General features: G+C 31.5%; 3 protein-coding genes across 3 annotated transcripts; all 3 read left to right on the top strand.

Moving 5' to 3' along the window:
- Window positions 1–3,261: 3,261 nt before the first annotated feature.
- Tsp_09487 (N-acetylgalactosamine kinase) lies at window positions 3,262–4,951 on the top strand. The gene is made up of 5 exons (XM_003371229.1): window positions 3,262–3,396; window positions 3,577–3,660; window positions 3,718–3,816; window positions 4,499–4,678; window positions 4,937–4,951. The coding sequence occupies exons 1-5, from the start codon at window positions 3,262–3,264 to the stop codon at window positions 4,949–4,951; spliced, it is 513 nt and encodes a 170-aa protein (XP_003371277.1).
- A 1,786-nt stretch (window positions 4,952–6,737) lies between these two features.
- On the top strand, window positions 6,738–7,946 carry Tsp_09488 (conserved domain protein). Its single transcript, XM_003371228.1, has 6 exons — window positions 6,738–6,805; window positions 6,888–7,003; window positions 7,280–7,335; window positions 7,449–7,493; window positions 7,672–7,755; window positions 7,884–7,946. Exons 1-6 carry the CDS (start codon window positions 6,738–6,740, stop codon window positions 7,944–7,946), a joined length of 432 nt encoding a protein of 143 aa, XP_003371276.1.
- A 3,282-nt stretch (window positions 7,947–11,228) lies between these two features.
- Tsp_09489 (pleckstrin protein) lies at window positions 11,229–13,870 on the top strand. Its single transcript, XM_003371227.1, has 13 exons — window positions 11,229–11,237; window positions 11,294–11,431; window positions 11,524–11,619; window positions 11,964–12,104; window positions 12,150–12,215; window positions 12,286–12,339; window positions 12,406–12,580; window positions 12,651–12,766; window positions 12,829–12,922; window positions 13,023–13,075; window positions 13,166–13,277; window positions 13,366–13,457; window positions 13,652–13,870. The coding sequence occupies exons 1-13, from the start codon at window positions 11,229–11,231 to the stop codon at window positions 13,868–13,870; spliced, it is 1,365 nt and encodes a 454-aa protein (XP_003371275.1).
- The last annotated feature ends 358 nt before the right edge of the window (window positions 13,871–14,228 follow it).

The raw sequence follows: 14,228 nt of genomic DNA, 5'->3' as shown, positions 1-14,228 counted from the left end.
TCGTAATCTATATTATGCTGTTTTAAATTAAATTACTAAATTAAATAGCAAAATTAATTGCAATGACAGATAAAATTAATGTGCTTTTTTAATAGTTTAGTTTGCCATCTGATCATTTGCCATAGTTATGCAGATTTATGAAAGCTAACTTTTCAAATGTTTTGGAAAATCATTCAGTTTGTTCTAAACTGGAATAATAATTCAGCACCGTTTTATAATACTTTTTATTTTTATGTTGAAATGCAAAAGCAGGATGGCTATATAAATTCTACTGCATGTGTAGCTTCTGAAATGTGCTGATTAGATTTTTCACAAAGTAGCCTGTGGCTTCTTCATTGAAGCCTATATCTTAGTTTTGTAAATAAAACACGGTTATATAATGTATATGGAGTTGCCTTATAACTCAAATTAGAAAAAAATTGATATTTACAATAAAGTTACATTTGATAAATGTTAAACAATAAAATAATAATTTCATTAAAAATATTTCTTTAAATGTTACTTAAACAGTAGAAAATCAAAACTTTTCATGGCAAAACTGAAAATAGATAAAATCAAAATGCGTTTTTCTAAACTTACTTGGCTGTAAAATCTACTTTTTCTGCTCAAATGGATATTACATTATCCTATTTCAAAGTTATAAAGTAAAAGCTTTTTCACTTTTCTAAATTAAAATTACTTTTGCATGTTCAAAGTAGGTAGATAAAACAATAAATACGTCATTGAATGAAATATAATATTATTCAGTCTAATTGTATGTTCAATCGCAAATGGTAAAATACATATAGAAACTTCCTGTTTTTTTATGTTAAATTTTATTTATTTATTATATTCTATCGTAACTGTATTTTGCAAAATGCACTCAACAGACAAAATACCATTTTATTTGAAGTAAATCACTCATTAGCATGTGTGCGCATTTCAGTTTACTTTAACCTTGTTTAAACTTTCCACACTTTATTTTTCTACTTCTACTACTCTATTAGGGGTGAAGTGTATGGAAAAATAACCGCTGATATTATAATTTATGTGAACAGCAATTGTGCTTATATCATTTTCTAATGCTTTTGTTTATTTGTTTATTTTTTGGAAAATATTGCAATTAAGCGATCTGCGACAAATTTTACAGTCTTAAATAAATTTCAATAAAACCCTAAACGAACAGCTATGAACTAAATAGCGGCTTTTTTCTTTTCACTAAACCGTTTTCTCCAAGTGGAACGTGTCATTGTTTAGAAGCAGGAAACTAAAATGATTGACACATGCATTTATCAAACAGCATTTTGGGAAAATATAATGACTGATAGGTTTTTTAAATAAACTCTTTCGTGCAAATTACTTTTTGTTGTATGCAGAAAAACATTTTTTTCTTTCTATTAATAGAGTTCATATCTTCAATTTGGTGATTTCATTTGAAGCTGCATATGTTCAAGTAGTAAAGTGTAAAAATCTGAAAATGAGCTATTTTTGAAGTTTATGGTAACAGAATCTACGAAAGCATGCATTATCAGATCTCTTACACCTGTTAATGCTGCAATGGTTAAAGTGTTAGAGAATTGAATTAGGAAGTATGATTCTGTTTTGAATTTCTAAATTTAAATTTTGGCTTATTATTAGATTTTCAGCTTATTGATGTCGATTTGTAGAGGAACAACAATTTTCGCTGCTTTTTGCTAAGATGGATATATTAGAACATGCGCAAATCACTTTACAATGCGTTAAAAAGCGTTGCAATAAAGGTTCATTGAATGTGCGTCTACGCATTTGGTAACAGCGACATTAACTATCTTTAAAATGATAAAATTAAAGTCAAGCACAGAAATTTTGAATGATAAGAAGAAAAACATTTTATTGCTGCTGGCAGTTTCAAAGCATAGATGTATATGACTGGAGTTTGGTAACTATTGACAAATTCACCAAATGAATTTAGTGATTTTATGAAAGCAGTAATGCATCAGTAATTAGCTTGCTTATATATGGCAGGGTTCGACGATGCGTTATAGCTGCGCTTCAGTATTTTCCTTAACGAAGAATAAGGTTGAATTATTGCGTTTATTGAAACAGTTTAACCGTTGAAAAGGTTTACACTGATAAGTTAAGCTGACCGTGCTGAAATGTCGACACAACTGCAGCATGCGATTAAATTAAACGGTGAGGCAGGGGTTAGCTACAACTACAACATCTAGTCGATGCTTTTTGTTTCCTTCTACTTAATTGTAATGCATAATCGGCTACTATTCTCTTTGTTAAATACAACGCAAGTGAAAGAAGAAAATAATCATGGCAATGTTTTTGCCCTATCATGCGTCAACTATAAGTTGTTGCTTTCTATTGAAGCAATAGATTTCAACTGGTCATTTGTTTAAGTGAAATTTTTTGAGATATAACATATCCAATTAAAACATTCTTTTTGTAAATGTACAGTTTGAGGATGCTGATTTTGCAGGTCCAGAATGACCAAGTAAAGATAAATAGCTCTGCTTTTCCATGCTTTTCTTACTATTAATAAAGCATTGATGATTTTTAAAAAAGATTATAAATTTTTATTGCGATGGCATTTTTTTATTTGATAAAAGATTCGTACGTAATGCGCCAGGGCTTAGACATATATAATTGAGGTTATAGTTGCAACAGTTTTCATCTGTAACAAAAGCGAGGCTTTTCAAACTTTAATTTTTAGTATTCAAATTTTTTAATGTTAAAATTTTCGAAATATCAGCACTATGAGCAGCTGGATTTGTTTTTAAAAACTGCTTTCTATTTTAAAATTATTAAAATACCTTATACAGGATGTATTTTGAAATAAAATGAGATCAACGTTCAGGTTTTTGCAAATTACATTTGCTTTAATTTAAAAAAATAATTAATGGTCGAATTTAATATCCAAGTTAATATTCTATATAAAGTATAATAAAAAAAGGAAAGTAAATTTTAATAGTTTGTAAAATCTTGTGACGTATGAGCAGATTTTATGCCTGCAGCAGTTGAAATAATGTTAGTTATAGAATTTCAGCGACTTAAATAAATGCAACTGTGACTTTAAGCTATAATGCATTTTACATTCTTTTCTTTATTTTACGAAACATGTCGACAGCGGCATACTAAAACGAATAATATTATTTGATGAGCATGTATATTATACTAAGTGAAAACGAAATATTTATTGCATTAACGGGTAACAGGAAAAAAGTAGAAATTCTTAATTTGCGCAATCTGACAACCAGAGACAACAGTCGCGCACGGTAGGCGAAGTTTGGAACAATGAAAGCTTTCCCGAAGGAGTCTTTACGGCGCATTTGTTTCGCTATAGCGCGCCTCTCTTACATATATCGATCTTCAGTGAAAGACAAACTTTGGCGGCCTGCGCATTACCAGATGTTTGCCAGTGCCGTGGCGGTAGGCTGCTCTTTGCATGCTTGCAAAAATTAACAAATCACAATTTTTACATTTGCTTTTATTGTTCCATGTGTGCTAGCTTAAACGGTATGCATTTAAATAACGAATATGCATTCCATTACAAAGCAATAATTTGTCAATCTAAATTTGCTCCATTGAATAAATGGTCGTCTTTTAGAGCTAGTGAACAAACCGTACGAAAGCGGCAATTCATACATGATGCCTATTGTACAATGGCATAGTGGTGTTTTGGACGAAACTTCTGTATATCATGTTGACTGAATTTATAAAGTAGTTTTACATTGAATTATTATCACTTAGGATGGTGCACATGCAAACGATGAAGAAGATATTCAAAATGTCGAATTACCGCCTGCCGTACTGTCCAGGCGAGATGCTTTAGTTCCCGAAGATCGCAAGGTAACTTATTTAATCCATGTAAAATTCCTTGCATTTCAGTAAATTACATTCTCCCACCTAGGTGATTGAACGTTCCGATTCAGCATCTGACGCTAATTGTAGGTAAGATGCTACATTTTGCTTATGCTTTCAATTAAGCTTTAAAAAAATTTTGCAATTATTTAATGTAGTGATGTTTTACAAGTGTTTGTTTCATTTATATACATAATGTTGTTTGATGCATCAGATCATTTCAATAGGTCTTAAAGAGTAGAAAGTGAACAAACTGAAGGAAAGTAATTTGCTTTATAACTTTTTTACTTTTTCTAATGCTTTCTCTTTCTTCTATTATAAATAAATTACGTGAAGCGTGTTGAAAACGAATGCTAGTCAATTTTAAAGAATGAATTTTATTTGACTGTAATTTTAGTAATAATTATTTTATTATTCATAGTCAAGGTAATACTTTCCAGTTGCAAAATTTAAAATTCCAATTAAGAGACATTTAAAGGAGCAGATGTAAAGAAATTTACAAAACGTTGTATATTTTGTAAGTCCGATGTGATCTTTCCTTGTTGACACACACACACACACAATCAGATTGAATATCGGTGAATAGAAGAGCATTTAAAATTTAACTTCATCCGATAACTTTGCACTTGAATATACATGCTTGTTGCGCTTTGATAAATAAAAAATGTAGCTGCTGATTCTTATCAGCAGTAGTATGGCGATAAACGTTAGCTTCAGTGCGCTGCATTGTTGGCACTTTCAACGTTGCCCACGGCTATACTGCGCAGCAGAAGGCGAAATGAATAATTTGAAATCAGTAGTTTCATTTTTAACTAGTGCGGCTGTTTATGCAAATACTGTGATATGTAACGTTTATTCAATTCAAGCAATTCAATTTGACTGGAGTTTTCAACTGGAATTAATCTAAGGTGGAATTGCAACTGGTATGCATATATAATATATCTGTTTTCAATTGTAAGCAAGTGTTTTTAAGCACAATTTTAATTATATAAAAGTCATTTTTATTTTTCGTAAAAAAGCAATCTTTTTACGAGAAAGTGTTTTGACATTTTGATTTTAGTTTTGCTTATGGCTTTTTTATTTTTAAAGTACTAAAAATATATTTTAGTTTTTGCTGCTGTGAATGGGAACAAGGAAATTATTTTTATAATAATATGTAACTTTTTGTTTTTGACACTTTTAATGTTGATCAGATAAATTTTACTTTTCAAATGGCTGTGCAAGAAAGGGGATATTTGTAGAATATTTTTGGCACAGAAAAGGAGAAACAAAGCAACTTTGGCATAAACAGTCAAAAATTAGATAACTAGTTTAAGGCAAACATCATTAACTGATAAGTGCTAAGATAAGGATTGCCAAGCTACAAGAGCGAATCAATGCGATTAATTCAATCAGTAAATTTCCAGCGGCACTTCATGGGAAATAAGCGCCGCACAATTTTATTGTTTCAAAGCCTCACAAGAATTTTAATCAATTTGCTACTTGTAGCATATTATTTTGTCCAACTTTTGCAAAAGCATGGTTATGGGAAAATTTTTCTTTTACTATTTACACAACTGCAAGTTCAGCATTGATGTTTTTGAGTCGAACAGTTATTCCAAGTATACTATTATTATTATTATTATTCGTATTTTAATCATCTTAATTGCCTAGCCATTTTTATACCCTGCGAAGCAGGCGATTAAAAAATTTTATCATTCAACAATAAGTCCGCTTTACATACGAATAAGTGAGCACTTTGGAAAACGAAATTTAGAAAATAAAAATTGTTTCAGGTTTATTCTTTTTCGAGAAACGATTTGATTCGTTTACAATTACATTTCAGTTCGTTCAAATCGATTCAGTTAATTGAAACTGTTTGTAATGAATATTTCATACCAGGGTGGTTCATCTAGAACGGTTGCACGTCCCACTGAGACAATATGAGAATACAGAGACTAATTATATGGCATGATGCAACGGCTGGTAATTAGTATAAAGAACGAATAGTTAGAATCTCTCGAGTAAATGGATTCTCTTCTTTCTTCTTCTTCTTCTTCTTCTTCTTTTTGCCGCCTTGTTTTTTGAATTGCATATTGTTGAAGTGAAAATTTTTCGAACTACGCTTATCTCGCGTCAGATAAAATTGCTTATCGTTAAACGTTTCCCTTGTGGAGATCGCTTGTAACAAAAGATGGAACTATTTTTAATTAAATTTGTCATATGAGATAAATGCATAACTGTTACATTGGCAATTTCAAGCAGTCAAAGTGAAAATAATGTCCTCTGCTAAAACAACCGCTAAACATTTTTCTTTTATTCTTTAAATGGATCTGTTTTTCCCATTATTACTCAATAGAATTATATAAATTCAAGTTATTTGCAATCTTATTCTACTATTCGCGTGTATGCTTTTGGTAGGAGTATTGTAGCAATTCAATTTTCACATTGTTCTTACTAAATGAAGAAAGATATAAACACTTTTGTGCACCGTTTTCAAATGCAATTTAAAAAAATTTTTAACCTGAATATTGTAAATTGCATATTTGTTAAAGTTATAATGAAATATTAATAATCACTTTGTTCGCTGATTAAACTTATGAAATAGTAACAAGACTGCTTTTATTTTATAAAATTTGAAATTTAGCACAAATGCAGACGTCAGATTGTGCTGATATGATTTTTCAGAATATGAAATCGAACATTTACAAACCTATATTTAATATATTTGCTAGAAAAGTTGAAGAAATTAGGGTGGTAAAATTTTCATTTCATTCGTTCATTTCAAGTGAAAGTGCACTAAGAATGCGGGTGGAAAAAAAGTTCTGAATTTGATGCACATTGGTCTTAACATTTCCCTTTATTTGAAAATTCCATTTTTGAACATGTTATAAAATATTGGAATAATATGGCAGCCATTAAATCTTAATATGACTAAAGGAAAACATTTCAGTGCTCAAACCAATGCACGCTTTTTAATTATTTATGGGAAAAAGCAGTTATTTGGATGTTAAAGTTTTTTTATCTTGTTACTTTTAGAATTCAAAATTATCGTTTAATTTTATTGCAAAACTTTTTAGCAGTTGCAACAGCATATCTGGTGACAATTCTTTGTTTGCATCACAAAGAATCATGCTGCGAAACGAACTCCGACTCTTTCATCTTGCCATAAGTCAGCGTGAAATTATTCGAGCAGGTGAGTTTTGCAATTTTATTTTTTAATTTTTTTTCTTTTGATGAAATGTGAAAGTAAATTATGGAAAAAAATTATACCCAGTAAATAAGTAAATTTTGCCGATTACTTTGTGTGTGTATATTAAAATAGTTACTTGTTGAGTGATTTTAGCAATAACTGCGTTATTTGTAAAGGTTTTTGTCAATTTGTACTTGCTCCTTAGGATGGAGATTTCTTCAGAATACTTACCATTAGCATCTCCAGCAGAACTTTAATTATGTTGAATGTAAATTGTAGTTTGTCAAATGAATTTCATGAAACTTCATAAATATTATATATGTATAGGCGAAAAAGTCATTAATATGAAAAATAAATAAACATTCGCTTGAGCAATTATTTAATTGCATTGGCTTTTATAGCATTATTTGCAAATGAATATATTAATCTGTAATTTATTTTTCTCTAGAAGCGCTGTAAAATTCTTTTATTTCAACTATATACAGCTTTGAAAGTAAGATTGAGTAAATTTTTACAAATAGCATGTGGCAACTAACTCATTTTCAAGGTGCACTATTTTTGAAGAGGTTTTTATTATGTCATTAACTTTTTATACTAGTGAAAAAAGATTTTAACAATCTGTTTAATCAAATCAATAAAGCTTTTATAAATAACATTTTTTAAGTATGTAGTTCAGTGAGTTTACTTTAGAAGAAGTTTCCCATAAAGACAGTAGCACTTTAAGCGTTGAATTTACTGAAGGCGAACTAATCGCCGTTTGAAAACTGTAATTTAAAAATTGCAAATAAAAATCATTTATGGATTAAATTTTTTATAAAATAAATTTATGTGAGAAAAATGAAGTAAAAGTGAAAATTTTTTATTTTCAATTATCTGATTTGAGCTGCTTTTGAAGTTTCGTGTTGTGAATCAAATTTTACAGTGCAACCAACTAGATGAACGATAATCTATGGAATTTATAGATTTATTGGAAACTGAGTTACTTTTAATAATTTTTTTCTCTGTTAAATGTTGGACAATTCTTTAAACTTGTTGCTCAATAAAATAAAGAATCGATGTAATATTTTTTGAATCTGCATCCCTGACCTCTGTTGAAAGCACCTTACGCTTCGACCAATTTCTTTTCTTCGCTTTATTGATACTTCTTCATGAGTAAAGTATCAATTAATTGCTCTTGAGAGTACTTTTTGTATACAGAATTGATCTCTGTTCTAGTCTGCATGGTTAGAGCTCGCCTGTGCTTCCAGTGGAGCTTGACTTATTGGCAATAGCCACGCCCTTGTAAAGAATGATCTGCGGGGGCTACACTTTTTTTATTCTTTATTATTCTGCGATTTTTTTTGTTTGCCAGATATTGATTCCTGAAGTCAACTCACTTGCTTCAAAAGCCTCTTGCGCGTTTGCATAATTCAGGTCTAGCGATATAAAGAACACCCTGGCCAAAAGCTCAGTCTATGCGGAACTGCTTTTACAAAAGCACAACGTAAAAACATCATCATAAACGGAAATAAAATACACTTCTTTCCCATCATTTCAGTATAAGCAGCTTTTCATGGAAAACTCGGGTAACTTATAACATGTTTTCTAATTTCTGAATTTCTTTTCATAAACACATTTGACATTCCTATTATTTAATTATGATGTTTTCTGTAAATGTAATTTATTAATTTTAAAGCATAATAATAGGGTGGATGTTTTACTTTTATATTTCATAATCTATACTGGTGCGTAAAATGTTGCACTTTTGGTATCACAAACATGCCTTATTGTATTATCATTTGAGTGTATGTGCATGTTTGTTAGTTGATGAAGACTCAGTTATACTTTAATTAGTAAAAGTATCAATCAAGCACCGATAATGAAAACTCTGCTTGTTTCAGGATTTAATTCCAGAAGGGAAAATAGTGTTACTTTGAAAAAGCAATTAGTACGATAATGATAATATCACAACGTAATTGCTTAATAGGCGACACTACGCATCCCGTGCTACTCTTTCATAATGATATGTTTAAATAATATAGTAGCTAATAATAGTAAATGTTTTAATAAGTTTCTGTTTAAATAAGTTTTAAACACAGTTTTTCAGTGTTTGCTTACTTGCATAGCAACAGCTACATATACAAACTGTCTGAGCGTTGATGATTTTATGAAATGTAAATTTCTTTATTAGTTAATTTAATTTGTGCTGTAAACATTACACTTTTTAAACATGAACTTAAAAAGTGGATTTACATTAAATTGGACGCCACTGAATAAGTGCTGCTGTTGATTTTTTCACAGTATAATACTTACTGTTGAGAATGATGAGACTGAATGGATGTCGTAACTGAAATTGTTTTTTTGATTCGGTCAATGCAGATCTGTACTACTGTGATGTGATTTTCAGAAAGTTGTAGCTTAATTTAGAGCTTATAGATTCTAAAAATTGATGCGCTGCTTAATATGGCTTAGTGAATAGAATTTATTTACTGAAATACGCAATGTGACGTTTAAACAAGCATGAACTGAGCTAAATCCATACTGCCATTATTCACTTCTGATGAACAGGTTTTTCCTTTTTTTTTATTTAATTTTTACTTGCACTTTTAGGCTTGCAAAAATCCTCTAACAGCTCGCAAAAATTTGGTACTGGTGATGAAGGTAAATTCAGTACCTACGGTTTTCTTTGTGTTAATTTGTTAAGCATGTGAGGTATTTGCAATATGGTTTTTTTATTTAACTGCTTCAGATTTGTCCAAATCAAAATCTCCATGGATTTTTAAACGACTTGTAAGTAAAAGTTGAAATTTATACTGTAAATTTCACTTTTCTTCTTTGCAGTATGACTGGTCACAGAGAGCTAAAGCGCGTGAGATTATTCGTCGTGTTCGACAAGCCCTCGATTGTCAAGACAGTGAATACGTGAACGAAAAACTGCAAAGTTTTTTGGTAAATTATGTTTTTCATTTGTTTTAATTTGAAATGTTCCCATATTAAATGTTCATTTTGCAATGTAATTTCTATGGACAGCAATTTAAATGACAATTAATGCTTCATCGAAAAAAGGTCTCCTGCACAAAATTTCCACTTGGCAAACTGCATGTGCATGTTGTTGTTTTCTAATTATGATAGCTTTGAAAGCTGTTTATGCGAGCAAAATTTGGAATAGAGGTTGTGCTTGATGGGTGGGGGCAATGGACTACTTCTGACTAGTGAGTAACGTTTGCAAGATGATAATTGCTGAAAATTGATTTTCAATCTCAGCTGGGCCTGTTTGCGCAAACTTCTCCATTTCCAAACAGTCTCTAATAGTTTATTGTATGAGAATAACAATTCCTTTAACTTGCTTTGACAAAGTGGATAACGCCTGTTTGACACACGGCTCAGCAATAGTGCGATGCATGTTCATTGATTTGACTTTTGCTGGTCGAAGTCAGTAGTGGTTAAATGTTGCATAAATTTTTCCCCATACTGACAAATCGATCTGGCTTGAATCGTGTTGTTTGTGAATACATTAAAAATGTTTGCATGAAAAGAAATTGATTCATAGTTGATGATGGAAGATTGTTGAAAGACGCATGGCAGCAAAAAGATGGAAGAAAATGACGCTTTCGTGTCATATTCACCTTCAATCAGTAGTTAATGTGCTTTGAATTCAAACACACTCACTCACTCACTCATCTTCATCTTTATAACCTTTGCAATGGCACATGTTGGCGTCACAATCCCGCTTTCATCATCAACATTTCAATAATCTCATTTTTTCAAAGCTATTCAATCTTTGTCAATCACACAATCCTCAATGACAAATATTAATATCTGACATGTTTTTCTTTTTCTCTTCTTTGCATTAATAAGCGCAATTCATGTCAACGAAAATCACCTGCATGAGTTATTATGAACAGTTAGTTCAGTTGAGCGTTGATAGCAAATTTGCATTAATATAAAGCAAAACCTCTGTTTTAGATATTTTTTCTTCCTAACGTTCCAGTTCAGTCAGTAAGAGAGGAAATTAGTAAGAGGAGAATTTTTGCTTTTTCAGCATATCTGTGATGTCATAGTGATTCAATTACAATGTTATATAACTTAAATAACTGTAAAAAAGGATAAATTTGTTTCAAAATACTTTTTCTTATGAATTATATGGCGTATTTGATGCTGAGGATGTTTTGTAAATATGCGTTTGTAATGTTAGTGCTGCTAGCAGCAAAATTCAGCTGACTATGCTCTATATGTAAGCATAATTTTTATGAATAAAGTTGAATCTTTCTTTCTTGGACTTTAGATTATTTATGAGCATTGTTTTTCTTTTAGAACAAAAATTGGACGTGTCTTTACGGTGACGAATGGATTGTCATAGAACCACAACTGCAGAAACGTCTGCAAGCGATGTGGGAACTATTTCACAGCGAATTAATATTTTTGTATCAACGTCTGCTTATTGTCAGAAATGTAAAAAACTTTTTTTTCATTTGAAAATTTACACTGAAACATAATTTACTAATTTAAATTTTGCAACTGCTTGTCATGCTGCTGTTTTTAAGGTATTTAAAGAACCACTGAAAAAATGTCAAGTTGACGGTGATTTTCTTGCTGTTGAACCAGATATTTTATTTGGAAATCTTGAAGAAATATGTCAGGTTGCTATTTGCTATTCGCATTTGAACGCATTTACACTTTACTGGTTGGTGCACATTTCTGTAGTGAGGACAAAAGAAGGCAGTCACATCTTAGTAGCATGATAAAATGAACCTTGTAGAATTTGTGCAGCTTAGTGTGTAACACGTTAACGTCGACTGCTTCAGTGCACTTCTGGTTGCAGAAACTTTTCACTGATGCTTAATTTATCTATATGTGTATTCTTTTCTATCATATCTCGTAGCATAAAGATGATCGATTCGTGACGCTTAAAAACCACTTAACATAACAAGAAATGTTCATGAAAACATGTAAATTTGTTTGAATTTCTTTTTCTTTTTTATAGATAAGCTATGGCTTTTGCAATGAATTTTTACATCTGCTGATTAAATCCAAAGAGAAGAACTGTTTTGGATCAATAAAAATTATTGGCACCTTATTGACCAGAGTGAGAGTGTTATTGCTTGTGCGAATTGTTGTGCTGTGGGTTACGTTATTTGTTGGCTTCTCTTTCCTTCTTTTTGCTTTTCAGTTTTTCAAAAACGCTTCAATTGTCGACGCTTATCACACTTATTGTGTCAATTACAAAACTGCACTGGTCAGTGGAATAATTTGGACAAAAGCAGAATTTAATGAAAATTTTCAGTAATTTTTGTTGCTTTTTTAAGGAATATTTGGAAAATCTGAGAAAAACCGATGATCGATTTGCAATTTTGGAAAAAGTGAGTTTCGACTTATCAGTAGTATTGCAGATCCAATCAGCATGGAGGATGAAAATGTGATTTCAGGTGTGCACGGGTGATTTGCGGTGCAAACGTTTGCAGCTAGAAGATTTTCTAATTTCACCCCTCCAACGGATTACGCGTTTGCCAATATTGATACGTGAAGTTTTGAAATTCACAAAAGATGAACAAGAAATTGAAATTTTGCAAACAATTCTGGACACTATTCAAGAATCATTGCGTATTTCATAAAAGCATCCACAACTGTGCTCATCATTTTATGCTTTGGTATTTTTGGTTTGTACTTTTAGAGTCGATTGACGAAAGCATCAAGTGGTTGCACAATTTTGAACGTCTCCAAGAATTGCAGCGACAACTGATTTGGCCGACTCTCACGGAGATGGATTCCAAAGCTTACATTCCGGAAGTAAGCAAATGAAAATGATATTGCTCACTTATTTATTTATTTATTTATTTATTTATTTTCAGATTCTCAGGGAGACAGTGTCACGTCAGTTTTGTGAAAGTTCTATCGCTCATCCCAACCGACAGCTAATGCACGAAGGATTGTTATACTGTATTGGTCAGTTTATTTTCTGATTTCTTTTCTTATAACGTCAAATTCTGAAATATATATATATATATTTATATTTATATTTATTTATACATTGCAATATTTATAGAAAATCAGAAACCGAGTGAAGTGTATCTCTTTTTGTTTAATGATATGCTGCTGGTGACAAAAATAAAGAAGAATACCATCCGCTCTAAGGCAAGTCGATGCTGTTGTTGCTAATGTTTCCATTTACTGAGACATCTGTTTCAGAAAGCGAACCCTGAAAACTGGGCTGGCAATGCGTGCAAATTTGTAGTCCAACATCAACCAGTGCCGCTTGATTCGTGCGTTTTCTGTGACATTGGACCAAAAGATTCAAAAGGTCTACTACTAATTCTATACTACTACTTTCCAGTGTTATCAAAAACAGCAGAACCATGAAAATTGTTTAAATCAAATTTTCATTGCAGATGTTAAACATGCATTTGCACTTCTGCACGTCACCAGATTCAGCCAGTTGATCGCTTTGTACACTTTGCACGCACCAACTAAAGAATGCAAGGTAAGACAAGACAGTGTTATTGGTATTTATGCGATTCACTTCCCCACCAACCACTACTATTCGTGCTCATTTGTATTATTATAAACTGGAAACGAATTTCTGAAAAATAAAAATCACATCCCTTTGGATGCAGACTGTATTTTTTTTCTTGAAGCAACATATTTACATTTTCTCGTATTTTTTTATTTATAAAGGAAACATGGATTCGAAAATTCCAAGACTGCGTTTCTACAATTGAACTGATCCATCGACGCAGCTTTTCTCAATGTTCAATAAGCAGTCGCGCCGTTGCCAACCGTTCGCCAACACCATCCGATGCTAGTTACAAAGACTGTCTTTCGCAAATTGGCAATTCTGAATCACCACGTTCAATCAGCCAGCAGAACATTTCCAACCAACCTAATCAGTCCTGACCGTATTTAAATTATTTATTATTGTGGTTTATTTGTTTGTTTATCTAAATAATAAGTTAGCTTTTCGTTTCTTGTACAACAATGAAGCCAGTCAACCATGTCGAAGCAATCAAATTTTACCACCAAATCAGTTCAAACTTGTCAATTAAACGTTGCGAACAAATGGCAGTTCCATCATAATATTGTTGTTGTGCATGCATAAAAGAACAGCAAACTAAGTAAGTGACTTCGCAAATGCCGACTGATCTGCCAAAATCCGTTGTTCTGCCAACTAGCTGACCACACTTTTCACAAATATGCATGCAAACAATATTCATTCAAATTCATTATGTGCAGAAGAAAAAATACGAAAACAGCA

The sequence above is a fragment of the Trichinella spiralis genome (assembly GCF_000181795.1).
Source record: "Trichinella spiralis strain ISS 195 chromosome Unknown Scfld9, whole genome shotgun sequence".
In the NCBI taxonomy this organism is placed as follows: domain Eukaryota; kingdom Metazoa; phylum Nematoda; class Enoplea; order Trichinellida; family Trichinellidae; genus Trichinella; species Trichinella spiralis.
Note: the sequence above shows the minus strand (reverse complement) of the source record. Positions and strands in the feature narration are given on the sequence as shown.